Genomic DNA, 20,774 nt, shown 5'->3' with positions numbered 1-20,774 from the left:
AACCCTAGCCGTCTTTAAAAGAAAAAAACAAAAAAAAAACAGAAACCGTAGTTTCCCCACCATTTCATTCTGATGTTGTCGTTGTTGCGAAACGCTGCGGTTGCTAAGGGAAGACTTTTATAGGGAAAGGATTTCACTACGAACCCTGCAGTTGGCAAAAGGAGACTATTACATGGAGGAGGAATGAGGAACTTCTTTTCCGAGGCAAAAGATTTCACTTCGAACGCTGCGGTTGCTAAAGGAAGACTCTTGCACGGAAAGGATTTGATATAGACAAACGAAGCAAGTGATTGTCACCACCGACTTCATCTTTGTTTTGGAACTTTTACGATGATTCTACGATTATAAGATAAGTATTCTTTCATAATTTTATAAAGAAGATAAGATCTAATTGGCTATTAGTAAAACTTTAATAGTTGATGTGCCATTGGTTTAAATTTCATACAAATTTTTGGATTAATCATTAATTTTTTACAACATAAAAACAAAAAAATATTAAATATTTCAAAACATGTAAAATTATATTTATGTTTGTCATCTCGTTTGGTGAATTGAATTAATTTATTGAAAACCTAGTTTAATGGCTTGATATAAATAAAGTAGTGAATATTTGATCTAAGTTTATTATTTTGACAATTGTTTGATCTCTCATCATTAAACTTAGATGATGAATTATCGTATGATGTTGTGATTAATTAGACATCTAGTTTAATTTAATGATAATTTAGAAATAGTAAATGGTGATGATTTGTTGATTTATTTTATTTATAAACTATGTTATTTGATCATATTTTCTTGGCATTACTTCTACGAGGTGTTTTAAGACCAAGTATTTGATCATAAAAATTCATTAGTTCCTTGGAACAATATAAAGAACGTAAATGACTAAAAGTTTATAAGTGAATATATACAAACCAAATTTATTCAATTATGACTAAGATTATATAATAGAAAATAATATCATTCATGGAAATATATTAGATAATATATAATTTATTAATCACAAAAATATTGTTGTCATGTAGACACAATATAGTGACAAATATGTTTTTAAAATATTATAATCTTATTTTGGTGATTGTGTAAAATTATGAGATGTTGATGTGAATTATATCCTATTGGTTTGGTCTATTATTTAAAGTGAATATGACTTTATGCTATAAAAGAAAAGACAAATGCCACATTAATGATGAGAAAGTTAATATAAAAGTGGCCAAGATGTGAGCATGATATATAAAGTTGCGGTCAACGTGACTAGTTTCTCCACTAGAAGTGAATAATAAGTACAAGAGTTACTTATTTCATATATATATATATATGTATATATATATGACGATGAAAGAAGCTAGTGTGAGACAATTTCCACTATTCTACTATAATAATAAGAATTAATAGAAAAAGTATTAAAATCTCAGGAAGAGTATAAATACTATTGTCTATGGAAACACTATTTGATATTAATGTGTTATAGTCTCCCAAATCTCCAAGTTAAAAGGTGTAAGATATAATATGTGACCTAATTTGAGAATGTTATTGATTATAGAGTGAGATTCAAATCGAGATTGATAGACATAGAGTGTCATCATCTCGAGGGGAAGAATTAATGAATTCCACATACGGAGGTGATGAAACAGATATAAGATTATGTTCACACCCAAAATGAGTTTAATCACTCATATGATAGAGCAAATCTTGAGGATTTGAAAAGTAATCATGTTGAGATAATAAGCAAAAAAAATACTTTGAAATCATAAGTACTATTACCCAAGGCAATAAAAAAGAAATATATTAGAGATTACATGCATTATCTAGAAGATAAAATGCTTTGTGAAAATCTCACTGTTTTGGTATGACCTGTTGAGCCATTCCAGTTCAGTAGCGATGCGAAAGAATAATCAGAAATTTCTGAAAATATTCATTAGAGAACAAATTTTCTAGTGATTTCTTATGTGTGCTGAGTTACAAAGTAAGCCGATTATATGGCTTTCACCGACCCCAGGAATTTGGATAGTATCAATTTTCTGGTACGTATACAAAGAGATATTGTGGATTGATCATCCACCATATATTGTTGTTATAAACAAGCAACCTTGAGTTTGCAAGAGTATTTAGTTAATTGACAATGGTAGTGAAACCAAGCTATGTAATTGACATAAATGATTCTATATGTCAATAAATTCGCATCGGACCAACGAATAATCATGAGTACTCCCTAATACAAATGGTTTGGTCAGAAACCAGATATATCCCATCTAAAATGTGTTATACATATTGAGTTGCTCCACCACAGTGATATAATATGGGATTTAAAATAATGTTGGATATGAATCTCTTTTGAAAATTGAATATCTCGAGAATTTGAGTCAATGCAGAGACTGTTGTTTCAGTGAGTCAGTCTTTCCAACATGAGGGGAGGAAATAAACAGCTGGAAAATAAATATATTGGAAGAAATTATCTTGATCCTCGTACTAAAAAATATGCACTAGAACTTGAGAAGATAATTTATTTGCAAAATTTAGCAAAAATGCAAGAAGCATTTACTGACCATGATAGTGACAAAGTCACACATATACCAGCTGTGCTCCAATTATTATTAATGTCCTAGAAGGATAAGATCAACTGCTAGTAAGTCTAAAGATTGCATGAAGTGTGATAGACTTATGGTTCCAAATATAAGCATCCTCAGAAAAGAAAAGAACATGAATTAATATGGCACCGAGGAAGCAAAGAGTTATAAAAAATCTCTAGAAGAGATGTAGACATGAGTAAGAAAGAGATTCAGGTACCTGAGAATCATAATGAAAAGAAATCTCAACAAGTTGAGTCATGTCTAGAAATAAAAGGAAAAAAAAAAAAGCAAATCGACGTCGCAAATATGTTTGCATGCAATATTGCAGTTGATGATATTATGGATACAAATCGAGGATCATAAACCGCGGTTAATAGAAAGTTATATTGAAAGTGTACACAAATAATGATTGGCTAATCATGGAAAGATTTAACTAAAAATGTAGTTAAATATTCTCTTAAAGAGAAAGTATGTGGACTAGTAATCCCTACACTAGAAAGTGTAAAACTAGTGAAACATAAGTGGATCTGTATGAGAAATACAGTATGTGTAGTAGTACAATGATTTTCAGAAAATACTTATGAGAGATGTATTCTCTTTCCTGGAAGCAACTATTTAGATCCCTTATGAGTTTGACAATAAGACAAGACTTGATTTAGTCTATCCAGAAGGTTTTTAAACTGTTAGAAGTATTCCTTTAAGGGATTATATTGTTAAAAGCAATAATTTATAGCCCTCGAGTACGTTATAAAACCGAGAAAAAGTCTTGATGCATTTTGACACCTTTGGAGAGAAAAGGATGAGAATCTCTATGAGAATAACCTGGATGTAGATCATTGTTGTTGATCTTAGGAATCTCATAATGGGTTGAAAATAAAGCGGGAACAAGCTAAGAGAAGACTTAGGGTTGTGTAAATTCGAGATTGAACACTAATTGTAATTGTGTTCATGAAATATATTTAAGAAAGTTGAGGATGTAGGCAATTGCTGAACCTTGTTAAAAGAAAAAATTGTATGTGTCTCTTGTCTCTTCAGCACTTACAAGTGGTTCTTGTTAAAAGAAAGGTACAAGAACAAGTGCAAATATGTTGATGATGAAAATGTTATCTAATCTCCAGTAGAGATTTCACATACCAAGGAATATATGGAGAAATAATCAGTGATGAAATATTACTCCTGAAAGATGGAGAAATCAGATTGTATAAGATCAGATATTTCATGAAATTTCTTGAGGTTACAGATTTGACGTCTGATGAAAGAGATGTTATCTCAGGATGCTTACATCATCTTACATAGAAAATGGTTGTGTAGTACCATACTAAGAAGAAGAGTTGAAAAAGGGTTTTACAAGGAGATTATGAATAACTCCTATGAATAAGATGATTGTTTGGAAGATTGTATGTAAAAAAATATTTGGACTTAAAATTCAAATAGATCTTCTATATGAAAGGGGTTCAAATGACTTGAAGTTCAATGACCCAGTAGAATATATGACTTGAAGTCCAATGACCCAGTAGAATATATGATGATTATATGAGTTTGTACCTAAAAGCGTTGTTTATAACAGTTCAGAGAGTTGATATATATGATCATAATATATAACCTGAAGATGATGCTTTTAGGGGGAAATATATGATCATAAGCGTGGTTTCACTCTTTTTCCCTTATCATGGTTTTTATCTCATTGGGGTTTTCCATGAAAGGTTTTTAACAAGACAACAAAAGAACATGCGAAAGATAAACACCTGACAAGGAATATTATGATTCCAATGGTGAAAGACTATCATCTTCAAATTTTTTGACATACATTGATGAGATCGTGAGAGACAAAAAATAATGATCACGATGAGTCATTTAAGAGACCAATATCCTGCAGAAGAATGGTGATGTACGGTGATATACATGTTCTACAAATTTGTTCAAGTGAAGATTTGGCGAACCATTTACCAAGGCGTTTCCAACCACTACTTTCAAGAAGCTACTTCATCATATTGGTTAGGTCATCTCGAAGATTTCAAGTGATTTACTCAAGAGAGGAAGTAAAATCGCGCTGCACTCTTTTTCCCTTAACCATGGTTTTTCCCACTGGGTTTTCCTGTTAAGATTTTTAATGAGGCAGCATCTCATATGTGCATTTGATACTACATTTTTATAACAATCATCCAAGGGGGAGTGTTATGAATATTGTATTATGTGAATGTCATTATCGGTCCATTAGTAGAATTAGTGTATAACATAAAACCCTAATATTGTGTCACTATATATATGTTATATCCTATGGGATAGATACTAATACAAGAGAACAATTCCCTAAACCTCTTGTTTCTAACATTTATGATATTATTGGGACCATATTTTACATGAAGATTTTTTTTAAAAAATATGATCTTATTATCTTATCGAATTTCGGTATTTTTTACATTGGCCCGACTTGGGACCAGCAAATTTTTTTAATTTACAGTGCTTATTAATTTATAGAGGTTTTATTGTATGTGGTCAGAATACTATAACTCTAATTTTATTTTCACTATTTTGATTTATTGACTGTAAATAATAATAAAATTAATAATTTACTACTCCCTCCGATTTTTTTTACTTGTCGTTCTAGAGTTTTACAAACAAATTAAGAAAACAAATCAATGTTCTATTATATCATTTCTTTAATACATTTTTTAAATTTTTTATTGGTCAAAGCATTAAAATAGTTAGGATAAAATTGATATTTTTACTAAACATGCATTGAAAACTTAAAATGACAAGTATTGGAAAACAAAATTTTAACTTGACAACTACAAAACGAGAGGGAGTAATAGATAATATTGTTTTTAGTGTAATATTTAGTTTTTTGGTTAAAAAAAAGGAAGAAAAACAAAAGTTAGTGTTAAATTTACACCAAATACATTCAGATATAGTGCTAGCTAAGATACCGGTATTTCTGGGTTTAATTGTCAAGACGTTTCTCTAACCAAAGAGGTCCAAGACTATAAAGTTTCCTCAAACTATTTTTATTGGTGATAAATTCTTTCCACCTTTGTAAAGGTATGAGTATGACACTCAAGAATGAGTCACGTGTATGAATATGCAGTCTTCATTTGGAGAGCAACACTTCAGCAACTCCTAAAGAAAAAGATCACATAAAGTTTTGTAGTAAAATATTCTTTGATCGGCTTAACAAGTTTGGACATCTCTCGGCTGAGACGCACAGATATACTTAAAATAATCGGTGGTAGCTAACTGTATATGATAATTTACATATACTTTATTTTGTTTGATGCATATCATCACATGCAATAACAATTGGATTTAAGACTTGTGTTTACTTTGAAAGTATATCAAATAAGTTTGGTAATACGATATGAGTTTGTTCTTGTTTAGTTTTAAACTCACTAAATCAAGCTCAAAGAGATTGCTGGATTAACTTGAGACGCAAGAAACGCATTAGAATGCTTACTAATGCTTTTGTGTGTTTTATCTTGTGATGCAAACAGGTATGGAGGTTCTTGAGAAGATACTGCTAGTGAAAGGGCACTGTAATCTGGTCCCGGTGGAAACAATAAAGGATACTACAAAATGTGTCTAACAGATAACAGTTTAAAGAATATAGCAACTGGAAACGCCGTGGACAAGCTTATCAACGAGTAGCTAGACAGGTTCAAGCCACATCCTTGAGTGGAAACACAGACGGTTTAGGCTATTTCGAAAATTCTATCTCCCATGGAGACGAGAGACTACTAGCTTCAAGTCACTTCTCCACTCCACTCCCTTGACTCTGTCATTGCATCCACAACCACAAGACTGAGCTTGGATTCTGGTACTCCTTCGCTTTTCGAAAATATAGAGAAAGGGAAGAAACAGATTCAACCAAAACTTTAAGCAAGATTTTTAAATTACTGAGCTGTCTTGTTTTACGAAAAAAGTTTCATAAACAAACAAAAACTTATCATCATCATCATCATCATCATCATCATCATCGTAAATTCGTAATCATTTGTTGGCTTTGAGCCATTCAAGAATCCGTTTCTCAGACTCACTGAGCTCTGCTTCTGTCTTTCCCTTTATAGATCCTTCAACAAACTCAAAATAGTCCTTATAATTCCTCTTGTAATAACCGTCCAATCTCTGTTTAATTTTTCCCAACATGAACGGAAAAAAAAAGATATCATAAGAAAATTTCAGACAAAAGATAAACAAAAAAATGCGTTTGGGTATATAACTTTTTTTTAATACCTCCTTATCATTCTTGGCTTTGTTTTCCTCAGTCTTCTTCAAATACTCTATAACATTTCTTCCCCCAAAGCACAACATAGTTTAGGTACAAGTAACAATCAAAATGTAAACAACACAATTAAAAAGCATGTAAAAATTACTCTGGAGAAGTTGATCGCTGGTGGTCAAAGCGGCTGCGATGAATGAGGAAGAGGAGAAGAGGACGTTTCTGCGTCCTAAATCAGCGGTTCGAGCGGCTAAAGAATCGCGTTTGGTATCGTTTCTGCGTACAGATGGAACATTGTAAGAAGCATATTTGTTAACCGTTATTGTTAAAGCCATGAGAATGCTTTGGCCTACGGAACTCATCTTTCTCTTCTTCTTCCTGACCAGAGGATAAGATTCTCATTTTGTGTCAGTGTCTTCTTATCTTCATTACAGAGAAACAAACAACCAAACAAACAACTTTTTATTTATTTTTAAAAAGTCCCTAATTATGTAAATTTACAATATAAACCCTTAAATCTAATTCAAAAATAGAATTCAAATCCAGATAGAAAATTTGTAGAGACAAAACCGGTTTAATAGACCGATTCTGGTTCGGTTCGAGATTTTGACTGTTACAGTACTCTTTACACATCTTCTTCATCTGACGATAGCAAAAATGACAAGCAATCCCTAATTTCGCCTTAAAAATTCCCAAAAAAAAGCTTCGTTCTTTTTAGTCATCTTCTTCGTCTTCGTTGGTAGCTGAATCGGAGATGGCGACTTCTCTGGTTTCTCCTCTTACTTCACAACTCAACCATGAAGCTGTCTGTTCCAAGTTTGTGCTAACCAAATCGCCGTTCATGTCGGGATCCAAGCTTTTTTCATCGAACATGCCTTGCTCTACTGTTCCTAGACGCACAAGAAGATCACACTGCCTTGCTTCTGCTAAAGATATGAGCTTTGACCATATCCCCAAACAGTTTCGAGGAGACAATCTCAAAGACGGAGGTTTTCCCTTCTCTCTCTCATCTTTCTTAGCTTCTCTCCTTCTGATAGATTTGTTCTTAGGTCTCCAACTCTGAATTGAGTTACAAAGTTTTGTATTTTTCTTTGATTAGCTTACACGAAGTACCTGAGATAGGCCTTTAGTGACCATTTAATCTGCTATCATACTAAGTGTTAAGACGATGAATCGATGCAGCAAAGATTGTTTCTTTGGGGTTTAGTTCTGTTTGCAAATACGTCGACGTTGTTTATCATCTAAGTTTGTATAGCAAATCTCTCTGGGCTTTTGTCTTCTCTAATGTCTTAACCTGGAGTTAGTTAGTTTCAGACATACTAATCTCAGAAAAGTGAAAGTATTTTGTTCTTGATAAGCTGTTGTTTGTGTAATGGAATGGCGAAATATGTTATCATGATTGCTACAATCCTTGGTTGGAATGAAATTTATGCTTAGGAGAACTCTGTTTTCTTTTGTGTTCTATTTATATTTGATCTGACATATTATTGTTTTACTTCGCCTTTTTCTTTAGTGATGCAGAACTACAAGAATGTACCGCAGTACTTTTACGGGCTTAATCCAGCTCAAATGGATATGTTCATGACGGAGGATAGCCCTGTCCGTCAGCAAGCAGAAAAAGTTACAGAGGTTAATTTCTATTCACAGTTATGAATATGGAAACAACTAAAGAAGAGGTGAACAAAGTTGCTTTCTCAAATATATGAATCTGGACTTGTTTGTTTGTTGTGCTACTTTGTTAACAGGAAAGCATCTCGTCTAGAAGAAATTATTTGGACAATGGAGGGATATGGAGTATGTCCGGTATGAATGCAGCAGATCCTAGAAGATATAGTATGAGTGTCCAGATGTACAGAGGTGGAGGTGGCGGAGGAGGATCTGCAAGACCAAGAACTGCTCCTCCAGATTTGCCTTCTTTGCTATTGGATGCTAGGATATGCTACCTTGGGATGCCAGTAAGACTGTCATGTCTCTAAAACTTGTTATTAAACCCATTTCTTTGCTATTGTGTTTCCTCTCCGCTCAGGCAATATATCTTGCTCTTTTTCTGTATTTTGCTTGTAGATCGTACCTGCTGTTACTGAGTTACTCGTTGCTCAATTTATGTGGCTAGACTATGATAACCCAGCAAAGCCCATCTACCTATACATAAATTCACCTGGGACACAGGTCAGTACAATAAGTTTGATAACATTTTGTTTTTTTTCTGGTAGTTTTCTGGCATTATTCCGATATGCTTGTCACATATTATGAGATATCAATTCGGATATTTTCCTCTTGCTTTTACCATGTAGAATGAGAAGATGGAAACTGTTGGATCAGAAACAGAGGCTTATGCAATAGCTGATACTATCTCTGTAAGACATCTCACTAAACTATCTAAGCATTTATCTATATTCTGAAGATAAGTTCTTCTAGAGTGTTTTCTTTGCTGATTTGTGTCACCTTTTTTTATGGTATAAAAGTATTGCAAATCAGATGTATACACTATCAATTGTGGCATGGCTTTTGGTCAAGCAGCAATGCTTCTTTCTCTCGGGAAAAAAGGTTACCGTGCTGTACAACCACATTCATCAAGTACGTCTCTATTCTTTTAAATATTTGTACTCTAACTTTGCATTTAGATCGTAATAAACATATGCTATATATGTTGCCCACTTGTGTAAGCTTCTAAGTTTTGATGGTTAATGGTGCAGCAAAATTATATCTGCCAAAAGTAAACAGATCGAGTGGAGCTGCCATAGATATGTGGATAAAGGTGGGGCTCACATTCTTATACCTTTCTGTGTAATTCCCCTCAAGTTTCTTCACCTGTACTGTAATGAATGATCCTCTGGCAGGCCAAGGAACTTGATGCAAATACTGATTACTACATCGAGCTATTAGCTAAGGGAACAGGGAAATCCAAAGAGCAGATCAATGAGGACATTAAGCGACCAAAATATCTCCAAGCACAAGCAGCCATTGACTATGGAATTGCAGACAAGATAGCTGACTCGCAGGATAGTTCCTTTGAGAAACGGGTAACTTTCAAATTGTACTTTACATTCATCTGCAACCAAGTCATATTTGTGTTGCCTTCATTCATGCTAAAATGGAAATATATCTTGGTTTAGGATTACGACGGGACTCTTGCGCAGAGAGCCATGAGACCTGGAGGAGGCAGCCCAACCGCTCCAGCCGGACTAAGATGATCAATTCCCACCAGAAAAGAAGAGGTTGATTCTCGATTTTCCTTGTCACTCTGGGATATGTAGCTCTTACAATCTATAAGCAAAACACATGTAGTAGTAACATACAAAAGTGTTGGCAAAAAGGAAAAAAAATAACATTAGTTCTCTTAAGTGGAAAGTTATTTGCGGTATACATATATCTCTCTAGATGCAGGGTTTCTCACACTCTGAAAAAACCAAGTCTCGGGTTTTCGGGACTTTCAGAAAGAGGGGAAGAATCTGTTGAGGTTGTAAGGCAATGCGTAAAACTCTTCTGTTCGAGTATCAGTGTGGTAGACTATGAATTTCTCCCACCAATGTCTTCCACTGTCTCTCCGCACCGAGGCATGTCCATAGCTATGAGTACAGTCCAACAAGAACGCTGCCATTATCCCAACAGTTGCAGCCGAAGAGAATATCACTTGCATTATCACATTGAACTTTGTTGTTGACAACACCAGACACGAATCAGTACACAGGACAAGACCAATAAAAAAAAATGATAATGAAGGTTTCTGTTTCTCTTGGACACTTACAGCAGAAGTACGGGTGTGGACAGGTCCACGACCAGAGATGAATAGATATTCGGTGAAGTATTGTGCCACAGAGAGACCGATGAAGATGGAGAAGCCGAGGATAAATTTAGTCCTAAAGCTGTTTAAGTTGCAGAATTGAAGAAGGCCGAGTCCTGCAGAAGCTGTTCACAAGGTCATCTGCTTAATCCAATAATTTTTATAGAAGCTAAATGGATAAGAACGAGTTTTGTTTTTTAAGTTATACATACCAACATAGGCGAATAGAACACAGTACACAGCTGCAAAGATAGGTAGTGGTATAGATGCAAGAACAGCCCCAAACTTCCCTGTTTTTCACCAAACTTAAGCAGTCGATAACGAAAAACTAAAGACCAATTGTTTCGGAGTGACTTCACGAGTTTGAGCATTACCGAAAATGGAGAAGAAGATCATGAAACCTGCAGATATCTGAACCACTCTTCTGCTCCCAACCTTCGTTAATCCTAGAAGCCCTGTATTTTCACTACACATGACAAGAACAAACCAAAACATAGTTTAAGAGTCGAAAAACTAGTTTTCTTGATTGAAGAAAAGCTTCAGAGCAGAAAGAGAATGGTTTCCATTACACCAAAGCTGTGGAACCAGTTGCTGTTCCAAACAGTCCATCCAGCAAAACTCCTATGCCCTGTTTTTATTCAATTCCCACAAAGCACACACATCGGACTCAGATACTAACATTCTTGAAATCAAACCTTATATAACAATCCGTTTTACCTGCCATCCAATGCCACGGCTAAGTACCGAGGGAGGGATATGTGTTGCGCTGCCAAATCTTGAAGCAGCGATGAAGGATCCTGTAGTCTACTCCATTGAACAAAAGACAAGGTGATCTTTCAGAAAGATACGTCATTCCATAAACCTAAAAATGTGAATTGAAATGGTAACAAAACCTCAACAATCGCCACATAAGTAGCTGCCATCATTGCGAATGCATCGCTTCCATGAAAACTTGGACGTCCCCATTGCAATGGATATGGAACTCTCACCCTAAGAATGTAAAAAATAAATTGTCAAGAGATTCCTGTGTTTGTTATTGAAACAGAGGAGATCCAGTGAAAGATGGAAGATGATCAGACCATGGAGAAGCACTAATGAGACCTGACCGGTCTGTTCGACAACTGAGCTGCGTATTATCAGGTCTTTTGTCGTAAGCTCCAGCTGCAGTCAGAATCTCTGCGTAAGCCCAGACGATCGCTATTGTAAACAGAACAGCGAATTGCTCGCATATCGATCTTTTACACTTGAACAAGTGAGGAAGATACTGACGAACATTCATACAACCATTGTCAGAGACTTATGAAATGATAAAAGGTTTTACAGAAAATCTCACAAAATTAACCAAAAAACCTGAGATAAAATTATCAGTATGATCAATGCTGGGAGTCCAACTTCTATACATCTCGCAAGCTGTAACAGAAAGACTTTATTAATCTCCTCGCACCGACTCACCCTAAAAAACTCCTAAACCAATTCGACTATGTTTCTTGCATTTAATCTTACCTGAGGAAACGCAAAGGCGACAAGGCCAACGCCTGTGAGAATCACGAGAGGAGCAGCCGAAAGAGGAGTAAGAAACCTGAAGTAGTTTTATAGAAAACAAAAACGAAAAAAATCTTTAGGGTTAAAAGGGTTTCTTGTTCTACAAGTAGTTAGACAAAGCTTTAATCTTTTTTTCTCCGGACCTGACCAAGATCCTCCACAAACCGAAGAAACCCATAATCATATGACATATAGAAGCAATGATAAGAGCTCCTTGAATTGCTCTCATTGTCTCCTCAAATCTCTGAAATGACCACACAAACTTTTGAGTGTTCGATTTGCAAATATCTTTAAAGAATGAATGAAGATAACGGATTGTGATCTAACCAGGTGAGGGTGGAGATAGTAAGTGAAACGGTAAGAGAAAGTGATGTAAAGAGCAGGTATGACGTAAGCATAAGAAGCTCCGATTACGACAGGGAGTCGACTCCCGAACAAACTCTGTAGCAACGTGTTTATTCCGGACACGAACAACACTGTGTTGATCACTTCTGCTTTCTCCACCTGAAACGTCGTACGTTGTTTATACTGAGAGACTACTCTGTTTATGAATTTATAAGTAATAATTTAGATGAGATTAGCGTTGTACTGCTTACGTCGCCACCACCCATGAGAGGGACGAGTATGGAAGGTATGATTACAGTAGCACCAAGCATTACAATGTAATGTTGAAACCCGAGAACTATGCCTTCCGCTGCATTATATTTTAATCATATCAAACCTCATCAATCTGTTAGTACTTCTAGCATATACATCTTTCATAAGTCTACTGCTATAAATAAACTATTTACTCACTAAATGATATAAAAAAAAAAAAGAAAAAAAAAGTGCATACGCCAATTTGGAGAGCTCGATACACAAAATTGGACTCCTGGAAGCTGATCTTTAACTGGAAATGGTGCAAAATCATCGTTCTTTGTCGCCATACCTATTTGTTGCTGATCTCTCTCTCTCTCTCTCTCTCTCTCTCTCTCTCTACTCTCTTTGTGAAAGCTATAAAATTTACATTAAGGCTTTGCTTAAAACAGATTCAGAAGTGGTAATTAAGCGTTAGGCGGGCAACTTTGTTGACTCTTTGTTGCTTTTCTTAATTTATGTTCTTGTGTCCTCGTGCACGTAATTAACCACTAGCTAATGCAATATGTAGAAAAATGAACCGGATTAGACCACTGGTTTTGACTTAGCCAGAATTTCTCACTTGTCTATTTTATGTGAAGAATATGATGTCTAGTGTTACAAAGTCTTTAAGTAGCAAATTATTCCCATCGTAATGCCAAAAAAGTAAACAACTAACTCCATCCACCACTTATACAATTTCTTTTTTACCAAGTTCAAACATGACTAATTGGTATGACTTATCGTTGGCTTGATCAAAATAAAATTAAAAATCGATAGATTTAGCGACGTTTAATCTCAATTTAAAGTATATAAATAATACATATGACTATATATATGGGCACAACTATGATAATTTCAGAATAAACTTTTAAGCGAAACACATTTTTTTATGAATTTTGTTGCAATTGTTACTTGAAATTATTATACCTAGTACATATATATTCACATCATAAATTTCTGTGGGCTCATCACTTTACCAGAGTTTTTTAAGTTCTTACAATAAAAAGGCAGTGCTAATTGTTTTGTATGGAATTGATTGCACATTTTTATTTTGTTTACAATTTCAACTTTTCTGGGCCAATTATCGATAAACTGAAATAACATTTTGAAAAGAAAAATTATCACAACTACCTCCACCATAAGTTTTTTTGAATCAGTGCTAGTCTCAACTCTCAAAAAGATAATTTTTTCAAGGAATACTATGGAAAAAATGGGAAAATAGCATTTTTGGAAGAAATAATCGTAACTACCTCCTCCACCACACACTTTTTTTTTTAAATTACATCTATATCAATTCAAAGGTTTGTATTGTATGTTCAGATTACGTCTAACTCCTCAGCTTTTTTTTATTTCTTATAATCAAAACTAAAATTTTGTAACAAATAAACCAAACTGTTCATGTAAAACTAAAATTTTACTTTTGGTTTTGGATGAGTAAAATTTCATGATTAATCAAAACAATAATACTACTTAAGAAGAAAATATTAATTAGTATAATATTTTAAAAAGGAAACGTGTTTAAAAGGCCGTTTAAAAAACGCGTTTTAAAGCTTAATTGGTGGTCTAAGCGGTTTGCCCCCATCAGAATTGACGGAGGTCCGTTAATTGCAGCACACTCGCAATTAACCCTAACTATTTTTTCTTCTGCTTCTCAGGAGAAAGAACGGAAGCGTCTCGAAATCTGAATCCAGAGATTAAAAAAAAAAATCGAAATTGGTATTGTCGAAGATCGATTCTTTCTGATAAAAATCTCATCTTTCTGGTGAATTCATCTGTTTCTTGTTTCTCGATTGTTGGGCATGAGATTAGGTTTCCATTCTCAAAGTTAGGAATTTTTTTTCTAGGGTTTGAGTTCTGCATCTTTCCAGTGATGTGAAGAAGTTTTGGAGTTTGCTATTGCGTCGTAGTTTCTGAATTACTGATGCGGTTTAGTTTGATATCTACCTGTTAGGGTTTCCAAGGAACAAAGGATTAGGGTTTTACTGAGACTAGGTGAATCTGCTTTTGGAGTCTTAATTTATTAGTTGTGGTTGTGTAAAGAGAATGGATTGTGGGTTTACAATTGAAGAAACCATTTTTTTATGGTAGCAATTTTTGGTTTCGTGACATATGGATTTTGTTGCAGAATCGCGTAGTTGCATTTAGAAACCGGGATGGGTGCTCCTAAGCAGAAATGGACACAAGAAGAAGAATCAGCTTTAAAGTCTGGCGTTATAAAGCATGGACCTGGTAAATGGCGCACAATTCTCAAAGATCCTGAATTTAGCGGAGTCTTGTACCTGCGTTCCAATGTAGATCTTAAGGTCATGATTGTTTCTTATCCTCCTTTGTTTCAACTCCACGATGCTGCTGTGTGTTTTTTTTTTGATTTGTGTATGTGTCTTTATCTGATTTGGGTTTGGTTTGTTTATTTGTATTGGGGGGACAGGACAAATGGAGAAACATGAGTGTCATGGCCAATGGATGGGGATCGCGCGAAAAATCTAGGTTAGCAGTTAAAAGGACGCTCTCCCTTCCTAGACAGGAAGAGAACTCACTAGCCCTAACCCCTTCTTTGCAAAGTGATGAAGAAATGGTGGATGCAAAGCATTATTCAACTACTGGCTCCTCTGCACTGCAAGTGCAAGTTTCTTCTACTCCTGCTCCAAGGAGACCTAATGTAAGGTTAGAAATATGTCTATTTTGTTTCCTGTATTGAAGAGTAGTTGCTTTGTTGCTTATCTCCGGGTGGTATTTCTGACGTTGGATAAATCTTAAAATGTATGGTTTGCCGTCACTTTTTCTTTTTCTTCTGTGAAGTCGATAAGTGTTGCATCACATTTATGTGATATAGGTTTGTTTTCACACCTACTCTAACCTCTGTTTAAATTGTCTTCACTGGTTTAGTACCTTTATCCTCCTCTTTCAGCTTTTTACCGTTAGCATGCGAGCTGTTTGCTCCATCTTATTGTGTAAAGTCCCACTTATGTTGATGTTTGTATCATTTGAATCTATTGTACACACAAATTGTAACTTTTTAAAAACGTTGCAGGTTGGACAGCCTTATAATGGAAGCAATAGCGACCATGAAGGAGCCTGGTGGCTGCAATAAAACAACAATTGGTGCTTACATTGAGGTATTCTTTCTCATTCTTGCATCTTATTTTCTCATAGAAAATATGTATCGTTAAATTGTTCCTTGCAGTTAAATCGCATCGTCCTACATTTCAATTTGATGATCCTCAGTGGGTTGATGATATGTTGTCGACAACTAGCAATTGTGAAGTCATTGCGGATGAAAACCAAAGTGTAGCCGTTGGTTGTGTCAATAGAATATATTCTTCAATATAAGCAATGCATGGGATCAGTGTTACTGAAAGGCAATGGCTACATCTTTATCTTCTCCACTCCTGGATAGACGAATGTGCATTGAATATACTGACTCATATTAAGCTGAAATGTCTAGGAATCCTTCTGTAATTACTAGAATTATTGTGATGGCATCTACTTATGTCTAGATATATATTGGGATATCATAAGACTAGATTTTGTATTTATTTCAGAAACATGTTGGGCATTACTTTGTTTATCTAATTATTTGATTAAAGCATGGGAAAATTGAACTCTCCATATACACTGATCTTTGTTTTAGTTCCTTGTAAAAGACTGATTTAGAGAATTAACTGTACCCATGTTCCTTTTATTCCCTTGTGTATAGGATCAATATCATGCTCCACCAGACTTCAAACGGTTGTTGTCTACCAAGCTGAAGTACTTGACAGCTTGCGGTAAACTTGTGAAGGTAAAATCTAATACATTTATCTAATGCATTTGCTGCATTGCAGGATCATGGCATATATTTTTGGTCTATTGAATAGTATGTATGACTTTTTGTTTTTGTCTTTTGAACAGTAGTATGCTTGCTTTATAGTTGTTAGTAGAACAGTTCTATTGATCCGGGTCCTTTTACAGGTTAAGCGCAGGTATAGAATTCCAAACTCCACTCCGTTGTCTTCCCACAAGAAAAAAGGTCCAGGGATGTTTACAGGAAGGCAGAGGACGTCTTCTCTGCATTCACCCAAAACAGACAGAGATGAAACGACTTTTCAGACAAGGTCACAGGTTGATGCAGAGTTAGCCAGAATGAAGAGTATGAACGTACATGAGGCAGCAGCAGTTGCAGCACAGGCAGTTGCAGAGGCAGAAGCTGCCATGGCAGAGGCTGAGGAAGCTGCAAAGGAAGCAGAGGTAGCAGAAGCGGAAGCAGAAGCAGCCCAAGCTTTCGCTGAAGAAGCTTCAAAGACATTGAAAGGAAGAAACAACTGCAAAGTGGTAAATAATCACCTTCTTTTATTTCAACATATGAAATCTATGACAGAGAAATACTTTGCAAATCAAAAAATGCTTGTATTGAAAATGTGATTCGACAGATGATCCGTGCTTGAGATGATGGAAAACGAAGAAGAAGAAGCTAAAGGTGAAGAGAGTGGCCTTGTGTTTATGTTGATGATCCTCTCGTCTTGGGAAGTCTTTTTAGTAGTAGTAAGCAATTAGTAGTATGTATGTGTCCGTTCCTTGTTTCTTCACAGTTTACTCACTTTTGTATCCCTCCTCTGTTTGGATTTGTAAACTTTTCAAATTTCCAATTAAGTTTTAGGAATCTTCATGTACATATCAGAGGATCTTTTCCAAGTCCAATTATATTTTTGCTCTTACGTCCATTGTGAATTACAACTTAGTTATAACTTCTAAACCAATACACAAAACCCCAAAAAAAAAGCAAAAGGAGATTGGAGGCAAATCAGAGAGTAATTGGACTTTACTCAAAACCAAAGGAACACAATCTCAGTTACTAAAGCCATTGTAATGGTCACACTTTACTTTACAGCCAATATAAGATCTTTCAACTCACTATAAAGTGCTACAACCTTCTTTGGGCAACCACAGTAGCAACAATACCACACACAAGTCGACTTACTCTGCTCATTCCATTGTTCCTGACTATACCGCACGATTAGGGTATACTTTGGGTTTCGGTTTCACTTCGATTTCATTAACACTTCGAACAAAGATTGTGTCTGGTTCATGCCTGCAAAAGCACAACACTCAGTATCAGTTAAAAGCGAGATCAATCCAAAAGCAAACACAATAATATCTCGAAAATGCTATCCGTAAGTCTAAAGGCAAGGAATTCAAAAACTTTAAGGTTTTATGACGACAAAAGATTAAAGAGTGAAATTCTTACGGTTTGTCTCCCTCTTCAAACGTGTAACTAGAAGCAACAGCCAGTAATCCACCATCTCGGCTGAATGAAAGCGCCGCAATACTTGTTGGATACTTAGAGTACTGCAAACAAAAAGTAGCAAATTGATGCTGTGTCTCACTAACCATAAAACATTGAAAGATACAAATATCAAAAGCTCTTGTGATTGCTAAACCTGATATAGCCTCTTCTTGTTGTTACCATCCCAAATGTTGACGAAACCATCACAACCTCCGGAAGCAAAAGTGCCATAACTACAATTTATAAACCCTCAGGTTATTAGAAGCGATAGAGTTGGGCGATCGGGACAGATAACTTGAAGTTTCAAATTTTCTACATATGTAGTATCCCAGAACATACTTTTACAGAATTTGTTCTCAAATGAACTAGTAGCATTCACAATACTCTGAACTAGCCCTAAAAATCCATATATTCTCCACTAGATTTTCATCTTCTCCATTCAAACTAACAAGTTCTGCTCTTTATCTAATAAACTGTAACTTAAGGCCCACTTCTGTGAAAAAACTAACTGATGCAATCAAAATGCCGAAAGGAAACAATCAGGTTTCTTGTTAAGATAAAGACTTACATCGGATGGAAAGCAATCGCATTTACAGGGTAGACAATGTCCCTACCATCCTCTGATTTCCGGTGACATTTGAAAGCATATCTGACATATTCAAATACAGTTAATGAGATTAATAAAGATATATGTAAAAGCCATATCTACCAGAAAAAAGATCAGCAAACAAACAAGAAGTCATAGACTACCATAGTTCGTCAAAAAGATGTAAGAGGAGACACATTAGGGACATACTTTTTAGCTTGAGCAGCCTCTGATAGATCAAAAAACTCCATTGAAACCCTCCCTTCAACAGAGCTAAGAGCATATCCTGTAGAATATTATTGAAAACAAAAGTGTGTAAGAAGAAATCAAGGCTACTGAGTATACTTGGCACAGAACAAAAGCAAATTTGACTGTTGGAAAAAAATCACAGAATGGGAAATATCAGCCATTTAACCTGATCCACTGGGATAACAACGAACACATCTTGTCTGGTATTTAAGAGAGGACTCTCTTCTCTGCTCAGGCTGGGACAAATTTCTGAGATCATAAATGTTGACATGCCTTCCTGCTGTTGCCACTACCAATCGATTTCCAACTAGAGAAAGAGAGTTAACACGCTCAGGTTGCTGATATGTACCGATCTGTGTGCGCTCCATCCCACTTGCACCTCTTGGATCCCAACATTTAATCGTTTTATCCCAACTTCCAGTGATTACTTGCCCTATGAACATCACGTAAAAAAAGGTGTTCAAGTAATGCTATAGGATGATTAGAAAGAACAACAACATGCTAAAAAGGATTCTGAGTTCCAAATAAAGTTGCAATACCGTTGAAGAATATATATGCCCTCAAACAAATGCACTAAAATAGCCACTCTTAACAAATTTCATCAACATTAACAAATTAACAGAACTAATTTTTTATCTAGCTATCAAAAGCATCTAAGTATCAACATGGTAAGAGTTCACTTAATCATCAAGAACATCATGACCACTTAACCAACCTGCAGCATAAGAATACTCAACACATCGCACTGGCTTATCATGCGTCCCCAAGACGTCCTCTTTGCCAGCATTAAAGTCAATTCTGAAGTATAATAAGAGAAACCCAATTATTTAAAAATCCACAAAACATTTCCTAAACACGATTGTACTCTCTCTCTCTCTCTCTACATCAGCAGTTTCACTATTTCTCAATTAAAATAGTAAGAGAACAAATTAAACATACCTTCTAACTTTAGAATCGGCGCAAACACTGAATCCAGAAGAATCATCATGGAAGCAGCAATCGAGTACCGCTCCACCATGTTTGAACTCCCCTCTCAGCAAATCAGCGTTCGCATCATACAATCTTACACTCTGCGAATCAAAAGTAACAAAAATCAAAGAATCAGATTAAAATCAGATCAGAGTTCCAAAGAGTAAATAAGTTTAATGTTTCAGAGAAGAGAGATTAGGGATTTTAGACTAACCTTATCCCATGAAGAGACTAGTAAATAATCGCTGCTATTAGAAAATCGAAGATTAGAAATCCCATCCGACGGCGGATTCGAGAGCTCGCGACCAATGGCCGGCATCATAGTCATCCTCAAGAACACGAATTTTTAGGGTTTATGCTATAGACAGAGGGAGAGGGAAGGAGAGATTTGAAGAAAATGATCTGTTTGAATTTCAAATTCTTTCCCAAATTAAATCTATGATCTATACAGTTTTTTGTTGGGCTATGAATTAGGCCCATTTACTGCACTCTTTTTTTTTTTTCTCAAAATATACTTATATTGATTTAAATCTGATCAATACACAGTTGCTACGAATTAGGCCCATTTACTGCACTCTAATGGGCGTTCAAACAGGCTACGTTCAGTCTCTCGAATACACGCGAACATTTCTGCGTATTTTTGTTATTATAAACTGTTCATGAATTTTATAAACTAATAATACATTGGAATTGTGAAATAATGATTATTTACTTTAGAAATTGTTTCAAGAAACAAAACGAATTGTATTGACTAAAAGTGAATTCTCTTGGATGATGTGAATGTGTTTGATGATCTGACCTAATGACATATGTCAGAGATAGCCTAATCTGGCCACATCAAGTCTACAGAAACACGTCGGTATTATAAGAGTAAGAAAGAGCAATCTCATGTAAATACCATGGAATAAGGTTTTATCTAGTACATGATTAGGCAAAACTTATACCAGATTTTTCTTATTTTAAAAATTCCCGCCTAGCAC

General features: G+C 35.2%; 5 protein-coding genes across 11 annotated transcripts; 2 read left to right on the top strand and 3 right to left on the bottom strand.

The window, feature by feature from the left end:
- Window positions 1-6,426: 6,426 nt before the first annotated feature.
- On the bottom strand, window positions 6,427-7,303 carry LOC104742534 (uncharacterized). The gene is made up of 3 exons (XM_010463546.2): window positions 6,938-7,303; window positions 6,798-6,844; window positions 6,427-6,689 (listed from the first exon to the last, which is right to left on the bottom strand). Exons 1-3 carry the CDS (start codon window positions 7,143-7,145, stop codon window positions 6,555-6,557), a joined length of 390 nt encoding a protein of 129 aa, XP_010461848.2. The 5' UTR covers window positions 7,146-7,303; the 3' UTR covers window positions 6,427-6,554.
- Window positions 7,304-7,314: 11 nt separating this feature from the next.
- Window positions 7,315-10,124, top strand: LOC104742532 (ATP-dependent Clp protease proteolytic subunit-related protein 1, chloroplastic). Its single transcript, XM_087485769.1, has 9 exons — window positions 7,315-7,772; window positions 8,297-8,412; window positions 8,529-8,738; window positions 8,848-8,952; window positions 9,078-9,140; window positions 9,249-9,360; window positions 9,480-9,541; window positions 9,624-9,806; window positions 9,900-10,124. The coding sequence occupies exons 1-9, from the start codon at window positions 7,538-7,540 to the stop codon at window positions 9,975-9,977; spliced, it is 1,164 nt and encodes a 387-aa protein (XP_087341895.1). The 5' UTR covers window positions 7,315-7,537; the 3' UTR covers window positions 9,978-10,124.
- LOC104742533 (nucleobase-ascorbate transporter 4-like) lies at window positions 9,982-13,329 on the bottom strand. Of its 2 annotated transcripts, XM_010463545.3 has the most exons (14): window positions 12,945-13,329; window positions 12,706-12,803; window positions 12,437-12,613; window positions 12,253-12,353; window positions 12,071-12,146; window positions 11,918-11,977; window positions 11,647-11,831; window positions 11,461-11,557; window positions 11,285-11,371; window positions 11,137-11,195; window positions 10,942-11,033; window positions 10,780-10,857; window positions 10,532-10,692; window positions 9,982-10,435 (listed from the first exon to the last, which is right to left on the bottom strand). In XM_010463545.3, exons 1-14 carry the CDS (start codon window positions 13,033-13,035, stop codon window positions 10,217-10,219), a joined length of 1,581 nt encoding a protein of 526 aa, XP_010461847.1. In that variant the 5' UTR covers window positions 13,036-13,329; the 3' UTR covers window positions 9,982-10,216. The 2 variants fall into 2 exon arrangements, with proteins under 2 accessions (XP_010461847.1, XP_087341894.1); XM_087485768.1 differs by having other exon boundaries at window positions 9,982-10,692; window positions 12,945-13,142.
- Window positions 13,330-14,066: 737 nt separating this feature from the next.
- Window positions 14,067-17,421, top strand: LOC104742531 (telomere repeat-binding factor 1). Of its 6 annotated transcripts, none has more exons than XR_015580618.1 (8): window positions 14,067-14,443; window positions 14,853-15,030; window positions 15,156-15,391; window positions 15,759-15,843; window positions 15,953-16,086; window positions 16,425-16,508; window positions 16,679-17,038; window positions 17,137-17,421. XR_015580618.1 is itself a non-coding variant. In XM_010463541.3 (7 exons), exons 2-7 carry the CDS (start codon window positions 14,881-14,883, stop codon window positions 17,149-17,151), a joined length of 930 nt encoding a protein of 309 aa, XP_010461843.1. In that variant the 5' UTR covers window positions 14,067-14,443; window positions 14,853-14,880; the 3' UTR covers window positions 17,152-17,421. The 6 variants fall into 6 exon arrangements, 3 of the variants coding, with proteins under 3 accessions (XP_010461843.1, XP_010461844.1, XP_010461845.1); XR_015580619.1 differs by having other exon boundaries at window positions 14,304-14,489; XR_015580620.1 differs by having other exon boundaries at window positions 14,393-14,719.
- An 86-nt stretch (window positions 17,422-17,507) lies between these two features.
- LOC104742530 (mitotic checkpoint protein BUB3.2) lies at window positions 17,508-20,213 on the bottom strand. Its single transcript, XM_010463539.3, has 9 exons — window positions 20,009-20,213; window positions 19,765-19,895; window positions 19,541-19,623; window positions 18,992-19,258; window positions 18,787-18,862; window positions 18,559-18,639; window positions 18,145-18,223; window positions 17,952-18,052; window positions 17,508-17,795 (listed from the first exon to the last, which is right to left on the bottom strand). Exons 1-9 carry the CDS (start codon window positions 20,120-20,122, stop codon window positions 17,708-17,710), a joined length of 1,020 nt encoding a protein of 339 aa, XP_010461841.1. The 5' UTR covers window positions 20,123-20,213; the 3' UTR covers window positions 17,508-17,707.
- Between the last annotated feature and the right edge of the window lie 561 nt (window positions 20,214-20,774).

This window comes from Camelina sativa, chromosome 14 (genome assembly GCF_030686135.1).
Source record: "Camelina sativa cultivar CO46 ecotype springtype chromosome 14, ASM3068613v1".
Taxonomy (NCBI): Eukaryota; Viridiplantae; Streptophyta; class Magnoliopsida; order Brassicales; family Brassicaceae; genus Camelina; species Camelina sativa.
The sequence above is the reverse complement of the archived record's forward strand: the minus strand, read 5'-3'. Positions and strand labels throughout refer to the sequence as shown.

Bases quoted from the DNA above. Each gene is read 5' to 3' on its own strand.
- LOC104742534 (XM_010463546.2), bottom strand. From the start codon at position 7,145: ATGAGTTCCGTAGGCCAAAGCATTCTCATGGCTTTAACAATAACGGTT. The intron at 6,845-6,937 runs GTAATTTTTACA...GAAATGTTATAG, and splicing joins CAGCGATCAACTTCTCCAGA to AGTATTTGAAGAAGACTGAG. The intron at 6,690-6,797 runs GTATTAAAAAAA...AAAATTAAACAG, and splicing joins AAGCCAAGAATGATAAGGAG to AGATTGGACGGTTATTACAA.
- LOC104742532 (XM_087485769.1), top strand. From the start codon at position 7,538: ATGGCGACTTCTCTGGTTTCTCCTCTTACTTCACAACTCAACCATGAA. The intron at 8,413-8,528 runs GTTAATTTCTAT...CTTTGTTAACAG, and splicing joins AAGCAGAAAAAGTTACAGAG to GAAAGCATCTCGTCTAGAAG. The intron at 9,361-9,479 runs GTACGTCTCTAT...TTAATGGTGCAG, and splicing joins TGTACAACCACATTCATCAA to CAAAATTATATCTGCCAAAA.
- LOC104742533 (XM_087485768.1), bottom strand. From the start codon at position 13,035: ATGGCGACAAAGAACGATGATTTTGCACCATTTCCAGTTAAAGATCAG. The intron at 12,614-12,705 runs GTAAGCAGTACA...ACGACGTTTCAG, and splicing joins CTCTCATGGGTGGTGGCGAC to GTGGAGAAAGCAGAAGTGAT. The intron at 11,372-11,460 runs GTTTTGTTACCA...TCAATGGAGTAG, and splicing joins CTTATGTGGCGATTGTTGAG to ACTACAGGATCCTTCATCGC.
- LOC104742531 (XM_010463541.3), top strand. From the start codon at position 14,881: ATGGGTGCTCCTAAGCAGAAATGGACACAAGAAGAAGAATCAGCTTTA. The intron at 15,031-15,155 runs GTCATGATTGTT...TTGGGGGGACAG, and splicing joins GTTCCAATGTAGATCTTAAG to GACAAATGGAGAAACATGAG. The intron at 15,844-16,424 runs GTATTCTTTCTC...CCTTGTGTATAG, and splicing joins CAATTGGTGCTTACATTGAG to GATCAATATCATGCTCCACC.
- LOC104742530 (XM_010463539.3), bottom strand. From the start codon at position 20,122: ATGACTATGATGCCGGCCATTGGTCGCGAGCTCTCGAATCCGCCGTCG. The intron at 19,896-20,008 runs GTTAGTCTAAAA...TTTGATTCGCAG, and splicing joins TAGTCTCTTCATGGGATAAG to AGTGTAAGATTGTATGATGC. The intron at 18,224-18,558 runs GTAAGTCTTTAT...TATAAATTGTAG, and splicing joins GCGATTGCTTTCCATCCGAT to TTATGGCACTTTTGCTTCCG.